The 11,344-nt window shown below is 34.9% G+C and overlaps 1 protein-coding gene across 1 annotated transcript in view; it reads right to left on the bottom strand.

Annotated features, from left to right (window-relative positions):
• Nucleotides 1-3,709: 3,709 nt before the first annotated feature.
• The window catches only part of LOC144975013 (inhibitor of growth protein 3-like), a 71,959-nt gene continuing 64,324 nt past the window's right edge, over nucleotides 3,710-11,344 (bottom strand). The window contains exons 9-10 of the mRNA XM_078918658.1: nucleotides 8,221-8,470; nucleotides 3,710-4,611 (exon numbers count right to left, since the gene is read on the bottom strand). Coding sequence (XP_078774784.1) covers nucleotides 4,501-4,611; nucleotides 8,221-8,470 — 361 coding nt within the window. The 3' untranslated portion in view covers nucleotides 3,710-4,500. The remainder of the gene's footprint in view (nucleotides 4,612-8,220; nucleotides 8,471-11,344) is intronic.

Genomic DNA, 11,344 nt, shown 5'->3' with positions numbered 1-11,344 from the left:
TACTTAGAACACGCTCTGAAAGAAGTTTGAAAAGTCATTCCAAAACCAATGACTCATATTGAGAATGCAATCCCTAGAGAAATCGCCTATGCAGATGATGTCGATTTTATTGGATCAACACCAGCAAATATAGACATCATACAAAATACCCTCATGAAATATAACCTCCAAGTCAATGCCAATAAAACCGAATTTACAACAATATCGAGGAATGGAAAAGAACAAAGAAAGTCGGCTCACTAATTGGAGACACAGAGGATGTACAAAGAAGAAAACAGCTATCAAACGCCGCACTCAGTAAACTCACCAATGTATGGATTAGAGGTGACAAAATAAAGAGAAAAACCAAACTGAAACTGTACCGTGCTCTTGTAAAACCGGTACTTCTGTATAACTGCGGTACTTGGGCGTTGACAAAATCCGAAGAAGAACATCTGGATGCCTTCCATCGCACACAGCTAAGAAGGGTACTGGACATCAAATACCCAAAAAAGATCTCAAATGAATCACTCTATAAGATCACAAAAGAAAGACCAATCTCCCTTGACATTTTACAACAACGATGGCAACTTTTCGGTCACATACTACGCAGGGACAAAAACATACCAGCTAACCAAGCCATGTCGGGATACTTCCAAAAACACGGGAACCTTTTCAGAGGAAGACCGATCACAACACTCCCTGTGATCCTAAACAAAAACCTCACAACACTTGGACAAAGCATTAGTCTCATAACGGCAGGGGACCTTGAAAATCTGAGAACCCTAGCAGAGGACCGGCAATATTGGAGACACCTCACACAGGAAATACTGGAAACAGCCAAGGCGACCCGATCTTTCGGTCGAGACGCAAAAGGCATCTAAGTAAGTAAGTATATCCACAAAATTAGCTAAAGAGTAAAGTGAACACAATCTGCGTGCATTCATGTTTATGAAGAGAATGACACACATTTGGTATAATATTTATTGACATCTATTACTATTAATAGCATAACAAACTATAGTAGTAGTCTCTTGCGCGTACAAATTTTTTTCCCTGTCTCATGTTGAAAAAGAATTGATATCAAATTTTGAACTGTACATATGTTCACAAATTTAATGTATTCCCTTGGTTATAGTGCCAAAATAAATAAAAAGTCAAGGATTCTTCACCAATTATGTCTGGAAATGATTTGATATTTCAGGATTCCAAATAACAGAAACTCCAAGTGAAGCTGGAATCAATGTTGTAAACTCTCCTGCAAAATCTTAGTAAGACATTTACGTGTGTAAAAAGAAAGGTGGAAACAAAAGTACTGTAGGCCCCTACATACTCGTCATGACAATAAATAACCATATTTATATACATAAATTAATTAACATGGCATAAGACGCATACAATGTTGAATGCACTACTTGTTTGTATTAATTGTAATGTCATTCTTCTAATTCTAATGCAATTCGTTTACTTAATTACGGCTTTTGATATTAAATGATCCAATGTTGTCCAAGTAACGTAGCTGTGATTAACCTTTAGGCCGTGAAAAAATTGCTTTACCATTATAAACTGGTTTATAGAAAAAAGTGACTTCTCACAAGGGTTCAGCATGCCCTTGGTTTACTTCAAGACACCGTCTCAGTATTTTAAATCTTATTTTTTCCAGCACTTCGGGATATGTCTGGGAGGAGAAAATGGTCTGATGCGGAGCAAGCTGCGATCATGAGAGTTTTCCATTCACAAATAAGTCTGGCCTCTCTCCCAGGACAAGCTGAGATACAAAAAGGCCAGAAAGAAGAGCCCGTCCTGAGCAACTTTAACTGGATCCAAATAAAAAACTTTGTCAGGAATTACGTGAAAAAAATGAAGTAAATCATCAAGTCTACCATACAATTCAATGATTTGACCCCAAATTGCTATGTACCTATCAGTAGGTTTATAAACGATAAAAAATTCAATTCACAGCTAGGCCACTTTTTCTTTTTCTTTTTTAAAGGGGGGGGGGGGGGGGTGGAAGGGTCTTTTTCCTACAATGTGTTAAATTAAATATTATCTATATATTATGGGTTTTACATTATATCAAATGCTCTCTCTCTCTCTCTCTCTCTCTCTCTCTCTCTCAGGCCTTACTGATACTGATACCCAATAAAGTTCATATTCAAACTCACATTCCTCCCTTTCTTCCCAATCCTTCTCTTCACTCTTTTTATTCATTCATTTGTATTGCTTTGATCATGGTTCTTAGGTGCCCTTTCATTCAAACTACAGCTGCCTTTTTTTTAAAATAACGTTTTATCTTAATCATTAAAAAAAAAAACAACCTAAGACTAGTACCCCCTCCCCGAGAAAAAAACAAACTATAAACAATGGGCTGATCTTAATTGTACTTTTTGGCACCTGTGCACCTTGGGCTCTACTTTGCATTTGGTTATCTTGGGAAGTTAAGAATCTTCTTATTGCCTCAAGGTTCATTTAGTACCGGTACATGGATTACGAATGAGTGAGAGTCGTTAGTGTTTCTGAGTTATCTCATTAAGTAAACAAATTGTAGACTGCTATAGTATTATAAGCTATTACCAGTGTAAGTTCAACATATGCTATTTTAGCGGTCCAATCAATTTTGTTGCATTAAAGAAATTTTACACAATGTTGGTGCTAAAAAGTGAATGTCCTAAAAATGTAAGTGAAACATTGAAATCATGAAATCACTTTCCTTCGAAATTTTTTAAAACATTGTTCACTTACCATGTTTATATCATGTTGGACCAACGTTTAAGTGTGTAAACTTTTGTGTATGTCCAATTGAAAACTATTTTCAAGGGTTTTTTTTTGTTTTAAATCACGGAACTATGATTCATTTACATTTACCATTTACAAATTTCATATTCGCATATTTTTATTATTTTTTTTTTTACAATAACTACTATGTTACTAGTGTGCATCTTGTGTCTATGTCAATATTGTATTGTTATAAATGTGTAACCAAATGACAAATTGCCACTTTTTTGGGGACAATAAAGATATATTATTATTATTATTATTATTATTATTATTATTATTATTATTATTATTATTATTATTATAATAAGCATTCACAATTAATCTAAAAATAATTATTAAGAGCAATTAATTACTTAAAATATCTTTTATTCTTCACTCAAATGGATAAATACAGTTAGATTGAGTGTTCCTCTCAGTCCAACAGTTTCGTAGATCCCGACAACTCAGAGCGGCACATGCGACTGAGACAAGCGTGGGTTATTTTTAAATGTCCCCTTTATGTTGATACACTCCACATCCCAACGTAGTTACACTCGATGTCCAGACAATGTTAGTAGAAATAAATTTTCACAAACATAGCTCTAAATTACTTTAAAGTTTAATGGAAGAATCAACATCATGTTCAGAGCGTACAATGCAAATAGAAATTCATAAACTTATCATTTGTTCCAGTTATTATACAATGACTGTTGTCCGTCTAGCGGAGGATATCAGCATAGTCTGGATAAAGTCGCAGAAACACGTGTGTGTGTGTGTGTGTGTGTGTTTGTATGTGTATGTGTGGGTGGGTGGTTGTGCGTTTATTGTAAAGTGTTGCAGAGCACTTTTAACTTGATACTTAGGCATGATAGAATATATTATTATTATCATTATTATTATTATTATTATTATTATTATTATTATTATTATTATTATTATCATTAAATCAAAAATTCTTCTTTCTTTGCTATACTTTTTTGCTTGAAAATACTTTACAATCATATTTCTACAATAATATAAAGGGATATTACACACAAATAAATAAATTTCGTGGACAGGAAATATTCAATGTAGGTAGGTGCATCAAAACGGCTTGTTCCTCGGTTTAGTTGAAGATGAATATCGATTCAATTTTCCCAACAATGATTATTTTTCACTCTCAATTATTTTTTCATATAAAACAGAAATTCTTTAAATATTTTATTAATGGCCAGTCATAGTTTCTAGCCATGACTATGAACATTTTTCTCTCTCTATTTTTGTGAGGAAAATAATACATTTAAATCAAAGCCCTATCTCCATTGGTGGTTGTAGTAGTAGAGTCAGTGAGGATGTGGTGAAGGTGGTTGAGAAGTAGTGGCTGTGATGATGATGTGGTGGTTGGAAAGGGGGGGGGGGGGGGGGGGGGGGGGGGTCCTTGGAACAATTTGACCATACAGGAATTTGACAGAAGTTGCCCATAATCCGGAATTTTTTGCTCTAGACCAGATAATTTTCTGGGGAAACCAGAGTTTAGGCATCACTACCTTATCGAAACCAAAAGACAAACATGAATATTTGATAGGTGTGATAATTGAGTCATAAAAATAAAGCTTGCGCTAAATGAATATCTTTGTCGTACACATGAATTATTATCCAGAAATCTCTTGAATTAAATACAGTTCTGAAGATAATTCTTGTCTTCTTTAACCCCAATACTGTGTTGTTAAAGGCTGTGACATGTGACACAAGGTAGAAAATGTTAAAGTTACACCATGTACAGAGCTATCGTCTTCCTCGTCGCTTCATTGCCGCTGTGCATTGAGGACAATACCATTTGCCTTTTGGTGCTTGAGTCAACCCCACACAATTGTAATGGAACCATTCAATTGGACACTGAAATAGAAACAATTTGTAAAATTCTAAGTTTCTATTAAAACAATACTTCTATTCGACAAATTTCAAATTTGCTTGAGAAGGTATTTTAGTCAAATTATCAATAGTCAAGACTACAGGAGTATTTTTTTTTCATTTCAATGTTTTAGATTTAAAATCCTTTCTTTAAAAAATATAGCCTTATGGAGAACATTGTGCCATTTGAGTCAATAAAAAAAATTATACGGCGCACAACTCTACTGAAAGATTTGAAAATTAGAAATGTATTTTTTTACCGACAGATAAACAGATTTCCTTTTATAATTTAAAGTCAGTTTGAAAGTTCGTTGAGTCAAACAGATATCATAAAAATTTTACTAACACTCTCAAAAACAACCAATCTCGAAACTGTAAAAAGTTGTCAATTTGGCGTTTTTACGCAAATCGTTGCATTTGAAATAATGTATTCACATAATTACTTTAAGGATTTCAGATCTACACTAAGTTTTCAACAGTTTTCATCGATTTATGGCATGAAGTATTATTATTGCCCCTTTGATGCTCTCAGTGTGATGGTTTCGGGTGGATAATACCCAGGTTTAACTTATGGCCGCACCCTCAACACTATCTGTCCAGTATAAACACCAAGTACAGGAATTCCTGAGTGAGAGGGTTTTTTATTTTTTTTGCTAGGAACTGTCAGATTGGCTTTTTTCAGCAAATCGTGGCATTCATAATGATATTATTCACATTAAGGTATTCAGATTTACAGAAATTTTAAACAAGATTCACCGATTAACAACATCAACTAATATTACTGCCGTTTTTATGCCATCAATGTGATAATTATTGCCCTGGGAAATATTTAGTTAAACGTTATCGGCAAACTATCAATTGTATCTGTCTAGCTTCTAGCCCGAACAAACCAAAAGTAGACAGATGGAGTACTTGATACTTTTCGCGTCTGCTTCAGATTTTCATTCCGAAAGCTCTTACATCCCCAGTATCCTTTCAATTTGCATTTTCACCATTGATCTTTTGTCAGGCGTTTATTTATTCAATTTGTCATCATATAGAAGCATTTTAAAAACTCTAGAACAAACCTTGATAGATTTGTGACAGTTTAAAATTTCCTAATTTGACCATTGTTTTGATTCTTGGCCACCATTTTGATTTGTGAAGTATTGAAAGGCAGTGCAAAGCAGTCCGAGGGTTTTTTTTTTTTTTTTCTATTAGGGTTAGCTCGAGATCGGAGGATTTGGGAGACATTCCAAAAGCTCCTACATCCCCAGTATTCTTTCAATTTGTATTTTCACTGTTGATCTTTTGTCAGGCATTTATTTATTCAATTTGTCATCATATAGAAGCATTAAATGATGGTGAGTACAATATCAAATGAAATTAGTTCTTTCCCCGCAAAATTGCGGGCTTTTTACTAGTATATTTAAATCAAAATTGATGATTCAAGTGTTGCATAAAAGTTGAACTCAATTTCTATAGTCTTTAGAGACCTGTAAATGAGCTGTACAAAACCTGACTAAAAATTTTCGACAAACCATGATTTTTTAAATAAATGAGTGCAGTATGAGAAAGGCAAGAGAAAAGAGACAGTGTATTACTATTACTTTTAAGTGGCCTGTAGAAGTAGAAGAAACGCTAAATAAGCAAGTCATTTATATGACTTTAAGAATAATAATAATAATAATAATAGATCTTTATTGTCCATAAATATGGCAATTTGTCATTTAGTTACACTTGTTATAATGTTAAACGATAACTAAGATTGAACAGATATTTCACTCCTACTTATTCTCTCTCTCTCTCTCTCTCTCTCTCTCTCTCTCTCTCTCTCTCTCTCTCTCTCTCTCTCTCTCTCTCTCTCTCTCTCTCTCTCTCTCTCTCTCTCTCTCTCTCTTTCTTTCACACGTGCGATATACACAACATAAACATATTCATTTCGTTTTCAATTTGTTACGATTGTGGCAATTCGACACCAAAAATTATCATCATTATCAATTGGTCAGTTAATCTTACATTAAATAAATTAATCAGTTAATCAGTCAACGAATCAATCCTTGGTTTTTCTGTACCATATGAAATATTCAAAATTTTTATTGCTGATGGAACGAACGTTGATTTATACTTGTTAGTTCTGCATTTAATCTGACAAAACCTTCTCCCAGATGGTAAAAGACTAAATTCATGGTATAAAATATGTTTTTTATTGTTGGTAATTGAGAATGCTTTCCTTTCTATTGCTTTTCCATGAATTCTTTCTACTCCATCAAGAGGATGGTTTATTATTTTTGATGCCTCTTTGATAGATTTTGAAATTTTTGATTTATCTTTAAGTCGGCATCCTCCAAACCATATGGTGCAGCCAAACGCAATTACACTTTTAATCAATGAGTCATAAACTCTTAACATAGTTTTCTTCCTTACTTGAAATGTTCTCAATTTCCTTAGGATGTATAATCTTTGGGCAACTTTCTTAGATATTATATTAATATGTTGAGAGAAATTGAGGGAACTATCAATGGTTATTCCTAAATATTTAAAATAGTCAACTATCTCAACATCATCTTTACCGATCGCCACACACTTTAAGTCGTTTTTATTTTTTACACCAAACACCTGTTCTTTCGTTTTTTCAACATTTAATTCAAGCTGATTTTGTTTACACCAATCGGTGAATATATTTATTTGTTTGAAATAATTCTTTTCGGTAACTTTATCTTTTAATAAGCCAGGAATAGCAGTATCATCTGCATATTTCACTATAAAACAATTTTCAAAGGATGGTCTGCAGTCGTTGGTGTATAAGATGTACAAGAAATATAAGAACAAACTGTTTCTACTGATTTGACTGTAATTCCAGATGGTATTAATATAGTCTTAGGCTTTCCAAACAACGACAATAAACTGTCACAATTAAGTTTAAGCATTCATAAAATCATATCAAAACCTAACTTAACAGCAATTATGTTTCCAGCAGTGACCAATTTAATTCATTCCTCACAATATAAATAACCTTCATTATTATTTATTATTATTATCTTTATAGATGCTTGACAACTTCGAGCCACAAACCGTATTTAGACCTTAAATAAAAGACTATTAAATAACTATGCCATTGTGGAGAATTTAATCATTAAGAAAGTTTCTCGGCAGTCCTGTGTAAAATCCAAAGGTGGGAAAATGCAAGAAACGAAGTGTACATTAACAAACAGTGAACAGCATGAATGCTAGAGTGAAACACTGGCAGAAAACTAATTTGCAAAGAAAATGAACAATTCCTGCATCGCAAAGCAAAACAAGTGAGAGGATATAATTACAAGTTCAGCATACCTACAGCCTGGACACCTGATTAAACTCCTTTTTTTCCTCTACTATATCCCCCAAGATGCCATTGACACAAGATATCCTGAGTTATTTAACACAAGAAGAAGAAGAAGAAGAAGAAGAAGAAGAAGAAGAAGAAGAAGAAGAAGAAGAAGAAGAAGAAGAAGAAGAAGAAGAAGAAGAAGAAGAAGAAGAAGAAGAAGAAGAAGAAGAAGAAGAAGAAGAAAATTTAAAAAAAATAAAAATACAAAATGCAAAATCCTTTTTAATGTATCTTATAAACCTTACATCATTATTATCACAGCCGACCATGTCACCATAAGACACCTGGTTACACAAACAGTAGCGTGGTTCATTAGGATCAGCTTGCCACTCATCCACCTGTACATCACCAGACAAATCTTCTCCATCTACACTGGACATTTGAGGGGTTGTTGGCTGTGATGCTGCTGCAGCCGCTGCAGCAGCTGCTGCAGCAGCTGCCGTAGCTTGCTGCTGTTGCTGTTGTGCTGCCAAAGCTGCTGCTTTACTCGTTTGTCTGTGTAATAGAAAAAAAAATAAATTCATGAGAAATAAATAACAAACAATTGGAGTATATCAACCACACTCCTTGGAATCAGCACTATTTCAAATGGAACTCCCAGGGGGTCACGAACCCTCCTTGATAGCTACCTGTGTGAGGTCAATGGAGGTTTAATTTAACAGGTATCAGGCAATTCTGGATATTTAGAATGTGTGCCATCTTGGTCTTCTTTATGGTTTAATCCATAAACTAAAATGAGGTCCAAGGAAACTTTTTCACATAGACCTAGTGTTGGCTTCAGCAATCGATGTTTTTGTTTATTTGCAGGGCGGATTTCCGCCTAAATAGTGGTTTATCTCCGCCCATCATTATTATATATTTTATAAATATATATATATATATATATATATATATATATATATATATATATATATATATATATATATATATATATATATATTAGACCATCATAATAGTTGAAACATTATAGGTAACATGTGTGTGTGTGTGTGTGTGTGTGTTTGCGTGTATGTATGTTTATGCAGACCTGCCACTTCACGAAAAAGGAAATCAGTATGACATTGTAAAAAAATCAGTATCTGGGGGAAAAAATCAGTATGAGACGTAAAATTATCCAATGGTTGGGCTACTCACCTAATTCTGCACAATTTGACACTTGTCACTCAAACTAACCAAAGCGTCGGTATGAACGGCAGGTCTGGTTTATGTATGTATATATATATATCGGCCGTTTAAAAAAAAACGCCAAATTCCAGTCCTCAAATTTTTTAAAAAGTCAAGTATTTCCAACATACTCATTATTTTGTGTATGCTTTCTGTGATATGTATGCGACATATAGATAATTGTAATAACAGGGCTTAATGAGTTTCCAGTGGTCACTTATTAAAGTATTTGTGAATAACGATCCACGTGGGACTCATTCCTGTTACGCTTATAAAATTAGATAACTGATTATAAAATTAGATAACTGATTAGAATGATATTATGATAATTTAAACACAATGCCAAATACAATCTCAAAGTTTCCTTATTTCAAATGAAGTAAAGCTCCAAAACCTAATGGTAGTGATTGTAGTACTGGTGGTAGTGAAGATAATGTGCTGTTGGTGGTTGTTGTAGTAGTGGAAGTGAGGATGATGATGTGATAGGGGTTGTTGTAGTAGTAGTGGTAGTGATGACGATGTGGCTGTGGTGGTGGTGGTTGTAGCAGTAGTAGTAGTAGTAGTAGTAGTAGTAGTAGTAGTAGTAGTAGTAGTAGTAGTAGTAGAAGTAGTAGTAGTAGTAGAAGTAGTAGTAGTAGTAGTAGTAGTAGTAGTAGTAGTAGTAGTAGTAGTAGTAGTAGTAGTAGTAGTAGTAGTAGTAGTAGTAGTAGTAGTAGTGGTAGTAGTAGTTGTAGTAGTAGTAGTAGTAGTAGTAGTAGTAGTAGTAGTAGTAGTAGTAGTAGTAGTAGTAGTAGTAGTAGTAGTGGAAGTGATGATGATGTGGTGGTGGTTGTAGTAGTAGTAGTGGCAGCAATGATGGTGTGGTGGTGGTGGTGGTGGTGGTGGTGGTGGTGGTTGTAGTAGTAGTAGTTGTGGTGATTTTGGTTACATTTTGTGTCTTGTACATCTAACGTTTTGTTTTTCTCTTTTGTTATAGATGCCTGCTTGTGTTAAAAGTTGATTAAAGCTTTAGAAAGAATTTCAAAGTAAAATCTCATTTGTCTCTTTTGTGATCCAAATCTACAACAATTTAATCAACTTTTATCTACGATGGACCGACACCTTCGACCAGCAATCCTGACAACGGACCCTAGCTTGCCCGAGGCGCTGAAGACTTGGCGCCACCCGAAGAGAACATTCGACTTCTTCCTCGACAGTCTCCCAGACACTACAGCTTCAAGAAAACTTGCAACGCTTGTAAACTTCGTCGGTCCTTCTATCTACGAACTCTTCGCTGAGTGTGACACATATGAAGTTGCTATCAAAATACTCGAGGCAGTAATTTGACAAACCTAAGAATGAAGTTTTTGCCAGGCATTTACTATCATGTTGCAAGCAAGAATCTGGTCAAACGCTAGACCAATATCTACAAAAACTTAAAAATCTTGCCAAGGACTGTAATTTGCAAGCTGTTACTGCTGAAGTTCACAAAAGCCATCAGAGATGCTTTCATCAGTGGCCTTATTTCACCTCACATACGCCAACGTCTACTTGAAAAGAACAAGCTTGATCTCGACACTGCTTTCGAGGACGCTAGAACTCTAGACATGGCTGAAAAACAGAGCTTGTCATACCGTTCTGACGTGATAACTGCGGCTGTTGACGAACCACAAGACGAATATAAGGCCACTGACAGTACAACTGCTTCTGGATTCAGTGAAGAAAAATGCTTCTTTTGCGGTTACAAAAAACACCCTAGATCCAAATGCCCTGCCAGAGAAGCTACCTGTAAGAAATGTGGTAAATCAGGACATTTTGCAAAAGTTTGTAAATCTGGCGGTGCGAAAAGTCCCGTAGAACTGCCATAACTTCTTCTTTGACTCCAGGGAATCCAAACCTAGCAACCACTCTCACTGTATCCGCCATCAATTGCTTAAAGAAAGCCCAAATAATTGTTCTAGTAAATGGTGTCAAACTCAATGCCTTGGTGGATACCGGAAGCTCTGAAAGTTACATTAACTCTAGTATCGCTAAAGAAAACTGCTGGAAAGTGACCCCTTCTTCATGTAGCATTAACATGGCGTCGACAAGTCTCACCAAAAAGACGCAGGGCCATTGTATAGTGCCTCTTTCCTATAAAAAGAGAATGTATACGCAAAAGCTTTCACTCCTGCCTGATCTCTGTGCTGACATTATCTTAGGTCATGATTTTTTAGGTAAGCACTC

Source organism: Berghia stephanieae, chromosome 6 (assembly GCF_034508935.2).
Source record: "Berghia stephanieae isolate SIO BIC M18660-M18661 chromosome 6, UCSD_Bste_1.3, whole genome shotgun sequence".
In the NCBI taxonomy this organism is placed as follows: domain Eukaryota; kingdom Metazoa; phylum Mollusca; class Gastropoda; order Nudibranchia; family Aeolidiidae; genus Berghia; species Berghia stephanieae.
This window is presented reverse-complemented; position numbering and strand designations above follow the sequence as displayed.